General features: G+C 45.5%; 1 protein-coding gene across 1 annotated transcript in view; it reads left to right on the plus strand.

Annotated features, from left to right (window-relative positions):
• The window catches only part of BNC1 (basonuclin 1), a 26,041-nt gene extending 12,123 nt beyond the window's left edge, over positions 1–13,918 (plus strand). The window contains exons 2-5 of the mRNA XM_010830936.1: positions 3,106–3,205; positions 4,255–4,490; positions 6,872–8,736; positions 13,237–13,918. Of these exons, the coding sequence (XP_010829238.1) occupies positions 3,106–3,205; positions 4,255–4,490; positions 6,872–8,736; positions 13,237–13,918 (2,883 nt within the window). The remainder of the gene's footprint in view (positions 1–3,105; positions 3,206–4,254; positions 4,491–6,871; positions 8,737–13,236) is intronic.
• The last annotated feature ends 3,273 nt before the right edge of the window (positions 13,919–17,191 follow it).

Genomic DNA, 17,191 nt, shown 5'->3' on the forward strand with positions numbered 1-17,191 from the left:
ATAATTTCTAAGATTTAGAAGCAACCAAGCAGACCTTTGTTGGCAAAGTAATATCTCTGCTTTTTAATATGCTAAGTTGGTCATAGCTTTCCTTCCAAGGAGTAAGCGTCTTTTAATTTCATGGCTATAGTCACCATCTGCAGTGGTTTTGAAGCCCAAAAAAAATAAAGTCTGACACTGTTTCCCCATCTATTTCCCATAAGTGATGGGACTGAATGCGTGATCTTAGTTTTCTGAATGCTGAGCTTTAATCCAACTTTTTCTGTCTCCATAGTTCTGCCTTTTCCAGAATGTTATATAGTTGGAATCGTGCAGCATGGAGTCTTTTCAGATTGGCTTCTTTCAATTAGTAATGTACATTTACTTTTCATCCATGTCTTTTCATGGCTTAATAGTGCATGTCTTTTAATGCTGAATAATATTCTGTTGTTTGGGCATACCACAGTTTATTTACCTATTTGCCTGCTAAAGGACATCTTGGTTGCTTCTAAATCTTAGAAATTATGAATAAAGCAGCTGTAAACATCCATGTGCAGTTTTTGTGTGATAAGTTTTCAACTCCTTTTAAATACCAAGGAATACAGTTTACTGAATTGTGTGGTAAGAGTGTGTTTAGTTTTGTAAGAAACCACCAAACTGAGTTTCAAAGTTACTTTATGTTTTGCATTGTTGTCAAAATGAATGAGATTTCTGTTGTTCCACATCCTCACAATCACTTGATACTGTCAGTGTTCTGGATTTCAACCATTCTAATAGTGTAGTGGGCTGATTTTTAAAAATTATATTTTTATCAAAATATAATTCACATACCATAAAATTCAACTGAGTGGTTTCACTGTATTCATTGAGTTGTGCAACATCACTGCTATCTAAGAACTTTAGAACATTCCATTACCTCAAAAAGAAACTGGTCAAAATTGAAAACATCTGTGTTTCAAAGGCTATCATGCAGAAAGTGAAAGGATAATCCAAGGATTGGAGAAAGTATTTGCCACTCATATATCTGGTAAGGGACTTGTACCTAGCATATATAAAAAACTCTTATGACTCAATACTAAAAATACAACCCAATTTAAAAATGGGCAAAAGATCTGAATAGACACACAGATGGCCACTGAGCACTTGAAAAGATGCTGAACACCATTAGCCATCAGAGAAATGTAGATCAAAACACAATGAGATACCACCTCATTCCCAGTAGGATAACTACAATAGAAACACAAACCATAACTAGTGTTGGCGAGGATGTGGAGAAATCAGAACCCTCATACCTTGGTGGGAAAATAAACCTTTAAAAACAGTTTGGGGGTTTCTCAGAAAGTTAAACATAGAGTTACTATATGATCCCTCAGTTCCACTCCTAAGAATATATCCCAAAGACATGAAAGCATATGTCTGTCATAAACTTGTTCACAGGGTTTCTTTTGGGGATGATGGAAATGTTCTAAAATTGTATTGTGATGATGGTTGTTCAACTCTGAATATTCTAAAAATCATTTGTTTACTTTAAATGGGTGTTGTATGATATGTGAACTATTAATATAGTCTCAACTTAAAGCTGTCTTTAAAAACAATGAAAACAAAACAAAAAAAACACCCCCCTTTCCCATTAGCAGTCTCTCCTCATCCTACCTGCTCCCCACAACCCCAGTAACCACTAGTCTGCTTCGGGTCTCTATGGATTAGCCTGTTCTTGACGTTTCACATAAGTGGAATCATTCAGCCTGTGACCTTTTGTACTTGGTTTCTTTCATTATCATAAATGTTTCAGAATTCACACATGTTCTAGCAGGTATCAGTACTTCATTCTTCCTATTGCCTAGTGATATCCATTGTATGGACATACCACATTTTGTATATCTGTTCATCAATTAATATATACGGGGGTTGTTTCCACTTTGAGGCTAGTAAATAATGCTGATTTTAAAGTTCAGGTACAAGTTTTGTGTGGACATAGGTTTTCAGTTCTCTTCAGCTTCAACCTAGGAGTGGAATCAGTTGGTGGTAAGGTAACTGTTTGTGAGAATCGGTCAGACTATTTTGCAAAGTGGCTGCACCATTTTACACTCCTACCAACAACTGATTTTTAAGTGAAGACTAGTTAATATGCTCCTTAATGTGTCCTCAGCCAGATTCTCTCCTTCCCTGTCCACACACAAGGCCACACAGTCCCTTAATTGTCACATGGAGGTTAAACCCCAATCGTAGGGCTTTCTCATGCCTGCAAACACCAGGACACTCCCCAGCTGTCCAAGCTCTCTTGAATCATAATGATTTCGCCCAGCGCCTCCTCCCAGAAATCTCACTGACAGAGCTCCAGTGAGAGCTTTTTCTCTTTAATAATAGATTACATTCCTCAGGCCTCTTATCCCCTTTTGAAAAATCCATCTTAAAAATATATGTGAACCTCTGTCCTTAATCCTAGAACTTTGTTGACACATACATCTGTATCTTCTATTTCAGTCGTATGTTTGCACACTCCACACCCCCAAGCCACACCCACCACCTTAACCTGCACCTGGGCATTGATGCAGGGCTTGTCCAGCCTGCGTCTGGCTGTCAGTCACACAGTCCAGTCAGGGAATGATCCTTGGTGTGGTCAGCCATTGCATGTCCCCAGGTCTGTCTTGATATTCAGCATCTACCCTGTTTGGGGGAGGGAGTAACGAAGTACACATGTGCATTACTCTCAGTTCGGATCATTCTCCTATTTACTTGTTTCAAGGCAGCCCCAGTATCCCCTTTCTGGGTGGCTGTTCTGGTCAACCTACAGATTTAGTGAGAATGTGACTCTTCTTCACCCTCTCCATGCCCTTTCCATAATAAGCAGGATATCTCCTTCCTGCCTATAATCCTTTCTTATAAAGAGCTCTAGGGTAACCCAGCCTTGCATATGGAATATCTGTGTAGTGTGTTGCTGTCTCCAGGGCCAGGGTGAGCTGCTCCTCTTTCCAGGGGACAGTACGCATGTCTGGGCCTGGCATGCAGTGGGCACAGGTCATTTAGCCAATGCTGCTCAGTGGAGGAATGCGTTCTGTTCTGTAGATGCTGTGTGTGTTCCACACATCGCTAACATGCCAGGTGTCGCCGTGTTCTCTCCTGTAGGCTATCGGCTGTACTCTGAACTGCAGCTGCCAAAGCTTCAAACCAGGGAAGATCAACCACCGTCAGTGTGAGCAGTGCAGACATGGATGGGTGGCTCACGGTAACCATTTCCCCCCTTGGCCTGTAGTGTTTCCTCTAACGCAGTTACTCAGGAACAGGTTTAATATCCACGAATGACAGCTAACATCTGAAGTTACTGCTGTGTGCCAGGAAACAGGCTAAGAGCTGTATGTGTTATCTCTTTGGATATTAACTCTGAAAAGTGTTTATCCACTGCCTTCTGAAGATGTAGAAAGTGGTGCTTCAGGGCTGTTCTGGAATGAAAGAAATATTCTGTGCATATACAGTAAGTAGCCTCTAGCCCAGGGTTGCTAGATGAAAAATCAGAATGCTCAGTTGAATTTGAATTTCAGTTAAACTATAATTTTTTTAGCCTAAGTATATCCCAATTAATATTTTTGGTTTAAGATTCTATCCCAGTTATTTGTTGTTTATCTGAAATCTATATTCAAGTTTAACAGGAACTTCCTGTGTTTTTATTTGCTAAACCTGACAACCCAGCACTACACCAGCCACATGTGGCTACGAGCCCTTGAAATGTGACTAGCACAGCGGGCGAGCTGAATTTTTAGTTTTATTTAATGTTAATTAATGTAAATCTAAATTTGAACACCTGTGTTTGACTGGTGACTGTTGCATTGGACAGCATGGGCTCAATTGCCGAGCCTGACAGCTAAGAGGGTGGCAGACTGGGGCTCCACCCCAGTCTGAGGTGTTGGGGGAGAACCCAAGTCCAGGTTCTCCCCCAGGCCCTGTGCTTCCTGGTTTTCCATCCTCTTGATTACACACTTGCCACCTTCATTTTTACCAGTTTCCCAGGTGTGGTCCTTACCTGTGGCTGTTGTACTTCTTAGGCATGCCACAGGAAAAGGGGAAAAGAGGCCTCTCAGGGCGCTCCATTTTATCTTAGAGGTTCCCGTGAATAACGTGGAGCCAAATAGCCATTAAGATTATTAATTGTTTGCATATTTGTGGCTTTTCCATTGGCACAAATAACTGAGAGTTAGCCCTTAGCCCACTTCCCAAGCGGTGTTTTTCTCTTAAAGGTAGAATCTTGAAAAACAACATTTTTTCAATTTCCTTTTTCAGCTCTGAGTAAGCTGAGGATCCCCGCCATGTACCCCACAAGCCAGGTGGAGATCGTCCAGTCCAACGTGGTGTTCGACATCAGCAGCCTTATGCTCTATGGGACCCAGGCCATCCCTGTCCGCCTGAAGATCCTTCTGGACCGGCTCTTCAGTGTGCTGAAGCAAGACGAAGTCCTCCAGATCCTGCACGCCTTGGACTGGACCCTCCAGGATTACATCCGAGGATACGTGCTACAGGTACAGGGATGTGGGCGCCACTCCCCGAGAGCAGGACAGGTGTAACGCAGTGCCATCAGTGCTCCAGCCTCCAGTAGTCATCCCTCCCTTTCATCGTCATTCATCTTGGCCTCAGCCCTGTCTCACATTCTGGGAGAAATCCATTGCTTTCCTTGTGGCACAGTGGTAAAGAACCTACCTGCCGGTGCAGGAGATGTGAGTTCGATCCCTGGGTTGGGAAGATCTCCTGGAGGAGGGCATGGCAACCCACTCCAGTATTCTCTGGGAAATCTCATGGACAGAGCAGCCTGGCGGGCTATAGTCCGTGGTGTTGCAAAGAGTCAGACATGACTGAGCACACAGGCACTGGTATCTGTTAGACTTCAGGGAGTTGGACCATTACATGTTCTCTGATTTGGGTTTCACTCACCAGCTTGCACAGCCAACATTGCATACTCACTCGCACAGTCAGCTGTTGGCCCCATCCTTGGCACTGCCTCCATTTCTTTTATCATCCTCAGAGCATTTACTGACACACAACATCATTGGTTTCCAGTTTTACTGAGGGTGTGGGGTTGAGGAACTTAACGTTGCAGAAGGGCATAGCAGACAGTTTCAATTTCATCCCATGCCTTCCTGTCCTTTAAAGCCCTCTGCCATCCACGCAGTTGCTGATCTTCCTTTCCAGTCCCCGATGACTTGAGATAGTTCTGTGGGCGTGCTGTCACTCGTTGTCTCTCCTACCAGTTCTCTTCCAGCCTTCTTGCCTCTCCTCTGCATCACTCCATCATCCTATGCCTTTCATCCCTTTTCTCATCTCTCTGCTTTGCAGAGTGGTTTCACCTCTCTTTGTGTTCCAGGGGTCGACCTTATGCTTCCTATCCAGAGAGGCTGTCGAGGTGTTTTCACAGGCAAAGAACATGTTTCCTGGATTTCTCTGACATAGGAAACAGCTACAGCATTTTCTTCCCTTTCACTATGCTAGAAAATATCAGCTGACTTTGGTAAAAATTTCAATGAGATGGGCAGATGAATGTATTTCCAAGACTCACATACATTCAGTCTAACTCAGCTAGGCCATAAACTTGAAACAAGCACAAAAAACAACCATTTACTGACTTAGTCCCTCTTCCAGTCGTCTCACAAGGTAGGTCGATTATCCCCATTTTCCAGGTGGGAAAAGAGAGGCTGAATGCTTCTGGATCTTGCTGAAGTCCCTCAGTTTGCATGCAGCAGACTGGAAATGTGAACCCACTTCTCTCTGACTCTGACAACACCTGCAGGCTTCCTCTGGAACCCTGTTGGCTCACCTCGAGTGCGGGACCCCTAGCAGGCCAGAAACCACCTTTTATGTAAAGCAGCATTATGCTCTTACATTATGACATAGATCAATATTTAATGATCCTAATAATCTTGCTTTCTAGTGTTAGGATTAAAAATATGGAATCAATTACCTTGAACCTCCAGCGCATGAAAAATTTATGATGTTACATTCCTCATCATCTTCAAAACTCTTACATGCACTGTGAAAAATCTCAGTAGGCCATCAAATACATGTTCTGTGATAAAATATTTATTGTAGTTTTGGGAAAAGTTAGGTCTTTCTAGAGTTTGAAAAATCTCCAACACTCCAGTGTAATTACCACTCTGCTTTGTGAACACAGGCAATAGATCAATACAGGTTCATTTGTATTTTGATGTTAGTTGTTTGGGAAAGATCATTCAACCTGCAGCAAATAAATACTTGAGCTATATCTAGGCCTGATTTCCCATCTATACTCTTTAGATAAAGAAGTTACTGTTGTTCAAATGATACATATTTTAATTTTAGTGGGAGAAAATTATTATGCCTAATGCATGACTACCAATTGGTTTGAAATAGGCTGGAAAATAATCACCAAACTTCCCTTAGGCTTGGGAGATATAATTTTATTTCTGTTTTCTGGACCACCACTCACATTTGTGCAGTTTATTTTTCCACAGAGAGTTTCTTTCCTAGGAGAGTGGGGTGAGTGAGGACTGAACTCATCAAGCCCAGCACTCCCAGGGGTGTCTTTTTCTAATATATACAAAAGTATTCCATGATGCTAGTGGAGGCCCTAACCACATGGCATGACTCCTTTCTTAGAGAAAAAGGTTGTGGTGGTTCCTGTTTAGTCGCTCAGTCATATCTGAATGTTTTGCAACCCCATGGCCTGTAGCCCACCTGGCTCCTCTGTCCATGGGATTTTCCAGGCAAGAATACTGGAGTAGATTGCCATTTCCTATGCCAGGGGATCTTCCTGACCCAGGGATCAAACCCACGTCTCCTGCATTGCAGGCAGATTCTTTACTACTGAGCCACCTGGGAAGGGTAAGGAACAGTAAATTAACTGTCCTTTTAAATTCTGGTTTGGGTTTAGGATGCATCGGGAAAAGTGCTGGATCACTGGAGCATCATGACCAGTGAGGAGGAGGTGGCCACCTTACAGCAGTTCCTTCGTTTTGGAGAGACCAAGTCCATAGTTGAGCTCATGGCAATTCAGGAGAAAGAAGAGCAGTCTGTTGTCATCCCACCTTCCACGGCCAACGTTGACATCAGGGCTTTCATCGAGAGCTGCAGCCATCGGAGCGCCAGCCTCCCCACTCCCGTGGACAAAGGAAACCCCAGCAGCGTGCACCCCTTCGAGAACCTCATAAACAACATGACCTTCATGCTGCCTTTCCAGTTCTTCAACCCCTTGCCCCCAGCACTGATAGGGTCACTGCCCGACCCCTATGTGCTGGAGCAGAGTCAAGACCAAAGCCAGGACCCCAAACAGGAAGTCCATGGAGCCTTCCCTGACAGCAGCTTCCTCACTTCCAGTTCTACCCCATTTCAGGTTGAAAAAGATCCGTGTCTCAACTGTCCCAATGCTGTCACCAAAAAGGAAGACAGCACCCACTTCAGCGACTCCAGCTCATACAGCATCGTCACGAAGCTCGAAAGGACACAGCTGTCCCCAGAGGCCAAAGTGAAGCCCGAGAGGAACAGCCTGGGCGCAAAGAAGGGCCGGGTGTTCTGTACAGCATGTGAGAAGACCTTCTACGACAAGGGCACGCTGAAGATCCACTACAATGCCGTCCATCTGAAGATCAAGCACAAGTGCACCATCGAAGGCTGCAACATGGTGTTCAGCTCCCTGAGGAGCCGCAACCGCCACAGCGCCAACCCCAACCCCCGGCTGCACATGCCCATGAACAGAAACAACAGGGACAAAGACCTGAGGAGCGGCCTGACACTGGCTGCCTCGGAGAGCGCCAAGCGCCCAGGCCTCAGGGTGACTCCTCCAGACTGCCGGCCTCTCCCTGGCTACGCTGGGGCAGTGGAAGACTCCCGGAGCCAGCCAACCTTCCCGAGCCTCAGCCACAACGGGGTGCTCTTCCCCAACCTGAAGACTGTCCAGCCAGTCCTGCCTTTCTACCGCAGCCCAGCCACTCCTGCCGAGCTGGCCAACACCCCTGGGATGCTGCCCTCCCTCCCTCTGCTGTCCTCATCCATCCCGGAACAGCTGGCTTCGAACGAAATGCCGTTTGATACCATGCCCAAGAAGAAATCCCGCAAGTCCAGTATGCCCATCAAAATAGAGAAGGAGACCATGGAGACAGCAGATGAGAAGAGGCAGCCTCTGAGCTCTGACGAAGACATGCCCCTGCAGGTGGTCAGCGAAGACGAGCTGGAGACCTGCAGCCCCCGGTCAGACGGAGCCCCAGAGGAGCTGCACACGCCAGCAGGAAGCTCCGAGAGGCCTCGCCTTGAGGAAGAGAGGCCCTGCTATCTCGGGCCAGGAGTTGAGTCCAGTGGAGCCATCCGCCAGACTCCTGAGCAGGCCATGCACAACTCAGAGAGGGAGACTGGGCAGAAGTCAGTGTTGAACACCGTGCCACGGGACGCAGAGGAGGATGGCCGTGAACCTCACCTCACAACCAGGGTGGAGCCCTGCATGCCTTTTCCCGACTATATCAAACTGCAGCAGCACCTGCTGGCCGGGGGGCTCTTTGGTGCCTTGTCCACCCAAGGAATGGCTTTTCCTTGTTTTGAAGATTCCAAAGAGCCGGAGCACTTGGGTCAGCCAGCATCAGTGAGGTCAAAGGAGGAGAATCGCTTCCAATGTGACATCTGCAAGAAGACCTTTAAAAACGCTTGCGGCGTGAAGATGCATCAGAAGAACATGCACTCCCGGGAGATGCACACGTGCACAGTAGAGGGCTGCAAGGCCAGCTTCCCGTCCCGCAGGAGCAGGGACAGGTAAGACGCCTGCTGGCGATCTTTGCTTCCAGGGCAGTGGGTCTTAACCTTTAATGTGCACTTGAGTCACCGGGAGGGTCATTAAAGCAGACTTCGGAGCCCCACTCCTACTCTTTCCGTGACTGCAGGTCTGGGACCAGATGTGAGGGTTTGCATTGCTAAGTTCCCAGGGGACACTGAGCTATTCCAGGGGCCACGGTCTGAGGAAGAGTGTCCTATAGATCCAGGTCCCTGTGTTTTCAGCTTCAGTGTTTAAACTCATTTAGTCACAAGACCTGACGTGAAATTACATGAGGCCATCTGATCTTTTAGAGTCTCCCTTTGTGTGGGGTTTTGTATATATTCAGTACAGAAATGTTAATGGATTTCTTATGGGGACATTACCGTGATATCACAGTGTATGCATCACTCTGCCTTTCTAAAGCCTGAGGAATTCTGGATTCAGAAACACATCTGGTCCCAGTGATTTGGGATATCAGGAACTATGAACTAGGTCACGCATTAGAGGAGCAAGGGAAGCAGGGAGCTTTTCACGTTAGGATCGTAGCTTCCCAAAACTTGTCTTACTTTCATTTCAAACTGAAGTCCACAGAATGAAGCATTTTCTCTGATTTCTACTTAATTGCTCTATCTGAAAAGAATAATAACTGCCTGATTGAAGATGTCTGAAATACTGAGTTATCAAAGAGTAAAGGCAATTAACAGGTTATTTCCATGTCTGTGACATGTAGTTGAAAGATGAGAGGTCTGTCGGTGCTGGGTTTTCATTCAGACTGCTTGCCAACTGCCAGGGGTTAGAGTACCCCTCATCACTGTGGTCACACAGCACTGGCATTCCTGTCTTGTTTTTCTTGATGAACTTGGGTCACAGAAACATGCTTCAGGTCGCCTACCTCCCCAGCCTGTAAAAGGAAGAAGATGCTTACCTAAAGATGATACCAGGAGGTTTTAGGGAGAGAACCAGCCCTCTGATGAAACCAGCCCTCAGCTGCAGCATTAGAGATGCTAAATGGTTCACAGAACATTAAAATGTTACATTTGTCCAAACAAGCTTTATTTCAAGCAGCTCAACACCCCCATTGCCTTAGTCCAAATTGTAGCCCCTAATTTATTAACAGGGCGAAAAGGTATAGACTCCCACACACATTCCTAGACAGGGCTCCTAAGAACACACTCATTGTCTCGAGCAGAGAGGATAGGGCAGGAGTGATATTTGTTCAAATTCCTGTTTCCGTTGCTGGGTGTTGCACCCAACCTCCAGGACACCTAATTAGTGAGCTGGTCCTCCTCCTCCAGCCTCCGAGAGAAGAATTTGTTCACGAATAAGCTGTTGTTATAAAGAAGGGATAGTCCTGTCAGTCAGATTATCCTTGTTATTTATGATACTGTTCTGACCCACATCACCTGCTAAGTTAGAAGGCATATTGAATTTAAGATACTATTTATATTTATTTTTCACATATTTAATATTTTCCTGTTTTTGGATCTATCTGAGATGCGAGCCTCCTCCCCACACCACAGGAAAGCATCTCGCATGCTAAATGTAAACCACTAATTCTAGTAATCTAGAACTGGCACTGCGTTTTCCCTGGGATCTGTGATTAAAACGATACCATCTTGAACAGGACTTGGCTAGCAGTCCCAGGTCCACCACCATTTTTCTGAGTCAGAGATGAGAATTGCGTTGCTGTGAGGGAAGCTGCCTTCCTGTCTTCAAGCCACGGTTACTGCCCACAGCACTTCCTAGGACCCATCAAGGGGACTGCCACAGCACTGTGGGTACTTAGCCCGCAAGTGTTTAATCACCTTCTGTGTTAGGTGCTCTGGACACAGTCCCTGCCCACAAAGGCCAGTGGGGAGGCAGTAGTACACGGGCGATTACAATTGACTGTGGTGGCTGCTTTAACTGGGGGGATACAGACTGTAATGGGCACTTGGAAGGGCATCTCACCAAATTCTTCGAGAAGTTAGGGATGGTTTCCTAGAAACCATCTTTATGTGGCATTACATCTAAACCAACCACTTGGAAAAGTTTTCATGTCACAACCCCTTTATGAATTCTTAAAACCTCAAGAACTTATGTCTGTTTGGGTGTATATCTATCAATATTTACTGTGTTAGAAATTAAAACTGAAAAAAATTAATATGTACATCACATCACTTAATAAATTAGTTTATTACAATTTTATGAAAAATTACATTTTCCGGATCAAGAACTTTAGTGAGAAGTGGCTTTGTTTTACACTTTGCTAGTATCTTTAGTAGAAGATGACTGGATTCTCATGTCAGCTTCTGCATTCAGTCTGTTGAAATATCACATGTCATGTGGCCTCTGGAATAGCACTCCAGGCGGCGCTAGTGGTAAAGAACCCGCCTGCCGGTGCAGGAGACTTAAGAGTCATGGGGTTTGATCCCTGGGTGGGAAAGATCCCCTGGAGTAGCAGCACAGCAGCCCACTCCAGTATTCTTGCCTGGAGAGTCATATGGACAGAGGAGCCTGGTGGATGGACTACAGTCCATGGGGTTGCAAAGAGTCAGACCTGACTAAAGTGACTTAGCACACACACGTGCACGCCAGTGAGAGAATGAGGCTGAAAGGGAAAATCATGTCTTAGTATTGTTATGAGACAAGTCTGACTTGAGGGACATCCTGAAAAGATCTCAGGGACCACTCAGGGTACCCAGATCACACTTTGAAACCCACTGGTATCAGCTAATCTACATAGTCAGGAGCAGGGGAGGGGAGAGTTGGAGTGTGAGGTTGAGGTTGAAGTGAAGAAATGCAGACCTGGACAGGAGGCACAGTGTTAGCAAAGTCCTGGAAGCAGAAAGCCCAGCACATGGTCCCAGGGTTTTGCAGATGTGGTTGTCACTGGCCTTAGGGGACATGGCACCTTGGAAAGTACGTCTAACCCTCAGGATGGTTAAGAAGGAGAGAGTGCTGCCCACATGTTAGCTTTTGGTGTTCATAGAATCCTCAGGAGTTGAGCACAGGACCCAGAGGTTCCCTCTGTTACATCACATCCCTCTGTTACATCACATCCCTCTGTTACATCACATCCCTCTGTTACATCCCTCTGTTACATCTATACGGGGTTCCAGTAAATGTGTTTGTCTGACTTTTTTTTGACCACTTGTATATCCTGGAATCTATATGTCAATCCAGTGTCTGGTTTTTTGCCGAGACATACCTGCCCCTTCAACCCAGGACGCTGACATAATCACAGGGCAGAGTTGCAGTGGAGAAGAGCTGCTTGCAAAGTGGGTGATCTGGGAGTATAATTCTGATTATGTCCCCAAAAAAGAAAGTGTACAAGGATTAAAAAGAAGTTGAGTAACAAATTTCTTGCACTTTGAGTAACATCCCCCCACCCCGCCCCCCACTGAAGACATCTTTGGAGATTTAGAAGAGAAAATCTGATTTCTTGTTATTTTGGTGAGGATATTTTCCCCAGTTTGACCCTGGCACGCATCCTGATCTGTACTGGGGGAGGTATGTTCCCTGCTCAGAATAATTCTCCAGTCACCTTTGAGACTATGCCCTATAGTAAGGGGTATTTTTGCTCGTCAGAAGTTAGGGGATCTCTGAGCAAGGCCAGCATTGATTGACAAGTTACATCCAAATGATATATTATGAGTAAAAGGCATGTGTCATAATGGATACTCATTATCTGCCCTTCAGGACTAACCATTGGGTGGGTGATTGGCAGTGTGCTCACAGTGCTGCACTTGCAAAATTCCTGTCTGGTATATAGTGAAATGTTGCAAATATGAACTAAATTTCACACACACACACACTCACACACATATATACCACTTCTAGCCTCTCACCTGTAGAACGTCCGTGTGGTGATGTTTCGTTCAGATGCTCTAGTCCACAATGCAGGCCACATAGGAAATCTTATATTTTATGATAGCCACATTAAAAAAGTGAAAAGAAACAAGTAAATTTAGTAATGTATTTCCTGTCATTCAGTCTATTCAAAATATTATCGTTTCAATATATGACATTAGCCACCTTTCAGGTGCTCAGTAGCTGCTTATGAGTAGCCGTTATTTGGGACAGTACAGCTCTAGAAGAGCGTGTCTCCTGGTTTCATTGAAATAAAGTCCTCTGCTTAGTTCTTTACTGTTTGTAACCAGTTTTCTTCTGGGATCTCCTGGTTCCAGTGTACCAGTTGAATGGGCCTAACTGAAGCAGTCGAGCCATTCTCTAAAGATGAGGTACAGGAACTTACATGTCAGTCAAACTGTGCAAGCTGAAGAGAACTACCCATTCTGTCAACTCCCCTTGTCAGATGCTGACTTGGGACAAGCGATGGACGGCAGCGGGCAGTGTCTACCACACAGGCCCTGCATCCTGAGCCCCTTAGCATCACTTCCCTCACGCCACAAGTTTTCCCGGTGTCTGCCTAGTGTCTCTACTCAGAACGAAGACTGTCTTTAAAACAACAAAGATGACAGCCCTACCCATTGCTAACCACCTTTTCACTCTTGTAGACACAGTTCAAACCTAAACCTCCACCAGAAAGTATCGCCCCAAGAAGCGCTGGAGAGCGGTGAAGACCCCTTCCGGGCAGCTTACCTCCTGAAAGATACAGCCCAGGAGGCGTACCAGGAGGCAGCCTTCACACCGCAAGCCTCCCAGACGTCTGTCATCTTCAAGGGGATGAGCCGGATGGGCAGTCTGGTGTACCCACTAGCCCAGGTCCGCAGTGCCGGCCTACAGAGCTATGCCTCTGGTCTGCCTAGCGAGGGCACTGTCTTGGATCTGAGCACTACCTCGAGCGTGAAGTCGGAGAGCAGCAGCCACTCCTCCTGGGACTCAGACGGGGCCAGCGAGGAGGGCGCTGTGCTCACAGAGGACTGCGACGGGACCTGTGATGGGCCGGGCCTGGTGCCTGGGGAGGACTACCCACTCTGTGTCCTGATGGGGAAGGCTGACCAGAGCCTCGCCAGCTTACCTTCCGGGCTGCCCCTGACGTGTCACCTCTGTCAGAAGACATACAGCAATAAGGGGACCTTCCGGGCCCACTACAAGACCGTGCACCTCCGCCAGCTGCACAAATGCAAGGTCCCCGGCTGCAACACCATGTTCTCATCTGTCCGCAGTAGGAACAGACACAGCCAGAACCCCAACCTGCACAGAAGCCTCACCTCCTCTCCTAGTCACCTGCGGTAACAAGACGGCAGACCACTTGGCTTGAATAAGCACTGGTCGGAATTCAGGAATAAGGTAGTCCAAAGGAAAGTTTCTCACTCTGTTTAATACCATTTGGGGCAAGCAAGGCAAAGAGTGTGTGGGTTGACTTCATAGTCTTCAAGAGCAGGATGAGCAGAAGAGAGGCCTTGTGAGAAGCTGTCATAGGGGCAGTGTTTCCTGTTATCTTTCTCAGCCCAAGAAGTTTTTCGCTGACAGCAAACACTTGCAGAAATGCGGTTTTCCCAGATTTGTTTACACATCACCTGGGAGAGTGCCAGGTCTGTGTCTTGACCACAGGGGCCCAGGACCCGGAGGGGAGCTGGAAGGGAGGTTGTAGTATTAAGGGTCAATGAAGTGTCCTGAGGACACAGACTGTCACCACAGGTGACACCAGGAGCCAGTCCCAAAGATCACATTTTTTGAGTTCCTGCCTTAATGAGTCTGAAATCCAAACTGGAGTTTGGGAAAATGACTGAGACTCCCTCCATTTAGATTGGAGAATTACTTTCTTCCCCCTATAGGTCTCACGTGTTACTCCAGGGAGTTCTCAGAGAAAGAGGGTTGGCCTCTTAACATGTAGGAACATGGATGTTCCCTGGGATATTAGTTCTTGCTCCATAACACACGTTCAGGAAGCTAGCGGGGAGTACTTCATGCACTTAAAAATAGTGGTCTTCAATTTAATTTAAAATAAGTTTGATAGTATTTAATTTGTGTTTATGTTATATGAGTATTTGGGATGAGTGCAGACATGTCACAGTGTGACCTTTGAGTCTCTGCTCCGAAGCAGAGAGAGTGACAGCCTAAAATTCAAATCACTGCCTGTTTTTGCTTGGTGAACTCCGGAATCTTCATTTAGAGCCCCCGTGGAACGAATGCAGGCATGATGCTGGCAGGACCATTTGTATATAATCAGCCAAAGCATTTAGAGAATGTGGTTCTGACAGTTGTTGTGTATTTTCAGTATCACTGGATCCCTCAGTCTTCACCCTTTTACAGATGTGTAAGATTAGGATGAACTTTCAAATTTATGTGGTAGAAAGAAAAGTAGGACATTATTGCCATACTGTATGTCTTAATATTTAACTTATTCTGAAATATATTCTGTAACATTATACATGTTTGCTGTTGTAGAAAAGAAGCTTAACAGGTCCTGTGAAAGGAGACCATCTCCTGAAATTCGGCATTTGCCCTAAAAGCCCATGGTTGCAAAAAAGAAATTGATTTTGTATTAAACTTTCAAGTTAATCACTTTTTAAACTCATGGTTGGTTTGAGTAATGAGAATTGGGGAGTCAAGACATACTATTCCTCTGGCCCAAAGGTGAAAAAAAGCCAATAATGTGTTAATGATTATTTCAACATTTAAAAAAATAAATAAATGTGACAACTTAAACTTTGTCTCTGCTTAAAGTGAGATGTATCTTTGAAATGTTTTGTTACACAGGTGTTTCATATTCCAGTGTCCCCAGAATGGAAAAATTTGTATACAAATGAGTTTTCTATGATTTAATAAAAATATATGGCACACTTTTTGTTTAAAAAGGCAAACATTTGTCAGAGCAGTTTTGTCACACATCCTGCCTATCATATGAGTGCATGTGGTCATCATACACACACACTGTGCATCTGACAGATCCCACCACTCAGGGGAGGTCTAGTGGACAGGAATCAGTAATTGCTGTGACTGAAGTGACTAAGCATGCACATGCACACCACATCCACACAGGAACTGCAGCGGTTCATGAGTTCCAAAGAAATTAAGTGGTTACTTCCCTGGGAGGAGGGGCTTGGTTATCAAATATCAAGGAAAATACTGGGATTTTAAAAAATACTGTGCTGTCAAAGATAAGCCTTATGGCCAATGCTTAAAATGAAATGCAATTAGAGCTAAGCCGCCTCTTTCTTAAATATTCAGTTTTTTGAAGTTTTTATTATCTTTCAACTTCTTCACGTCTTTTTTCTACCTTTCCATTATATGTTGGTGGTGATTTAGTCAGTAAGTCATGTCTGACTGTTTGCAACTCCATGGACTGTAGCCCGCTAGGCTCCTCTGTTCATGGGATTTCCCAGGCAAGAATACTGGAGTGGGTTGCCATTCCCTTCTCCAGGGGATCTTCCTGACCCAGGGATCGAACCCAGGTCTTCTGCATTGCAGGTGGATTCTTCACCGGCTGAGCCACCCAGGGAAGCCCCTCATCAGAGGGAATTCTTTTTGTAATATTATTTATTTATTTATTTATTTGACTGTGCTGGGTTTTAGTTGCAGGACTTGGGATCTTCTATCTTCATTGCAGCATGCAAGCTTTTTTTTAAGTTTTTTTTTTTTTTTTTGATGTGGACCATTTTCAAAGCCTTTATTGAATTCATTACAATATTGCTTCTCTTTCATGTTTTGGTGGGTTTTTGTTTGTTTGCTCTTGGCCCCAAGTCATGTTGAATCTCAGCTCCCTGACTAGGGATCGAATCCTGACCCCCTGCACTGGAAGGCAGAGTCCTAATCACTGGACTGCCAAGGAAGTCCCTACATGCAAACTCTTTGAGTTGGAACACACAAATGCTTAGCTGCAGGCTGCAGGATCTAGTTTCCCAACCAGGGATCAAACCGGGGGCCCCTGCTTTGGGAGCACGCAGTCTTCACCAAGGGACCACCAGGAAAGTCCTTCAGCCTTCCTGATTTTACCCCTGTGTGCCTGTGGGTGGCTGTGTTAGTCTGGGTCCTCCAAGCAGCAGATACCAGTAGATCTAAATGTACACAGTAGATATACACAGATTATATTAAGAGACACTTGAGAGAAAAATAGGAAGGGAGCTGGAAAAAGCTGGAGGAGCTGGAAAACAAGGCAGGTCTGACCCCAAGTGAAGGAGGGAAGATTGGGTGAAAATATGTGAGCCTGCCTTGTACCTGAGGAAGATTCAGCCAGGCCTTTGGCAAGTCCTTGAGCCCAGATGAACCGTCTGAGCAGTCTCCTACCTCCCAAGGTGGGTTCTGAAAATCGGGTCCCTGTCGTGCTTCATCATTGGCTGCAAGCAGCCCATGGGAAGCGCAGCAATGGACATAGATCCCGGTGGCTGGAGCCCTTGGCCAGCCCTTTCTGGGCTCCCAGGGCCTGTTCAAGATAGAGTCAAACCTGTATTTTTCTCTGAACTCATGTGTTCATTTTCTTTTTGAAGACGGATGCTCCCACCTCATCCCTCCAGCTGCCTCAAGGATGTCACTCTGTCACTCCTCTCTCCCATCGATTATCAGATT

Source organism: Bison bison, unplaced genomic scaffold (genome assembly GCF_000754665.1).
Source record: "Bison bison bison isolate TAMUID 2011002044 unplaced genomic scaffold, Bison_UMD1.0 scf7180017859304, whole genome shotgun sequence".
In the NCBI taxonomy this organism is placed as follows: Eukaryota; Metazoa; Chordata; class Mammalia; order Artiodactyla; family Bovidae; genus Bison; species Bison bison.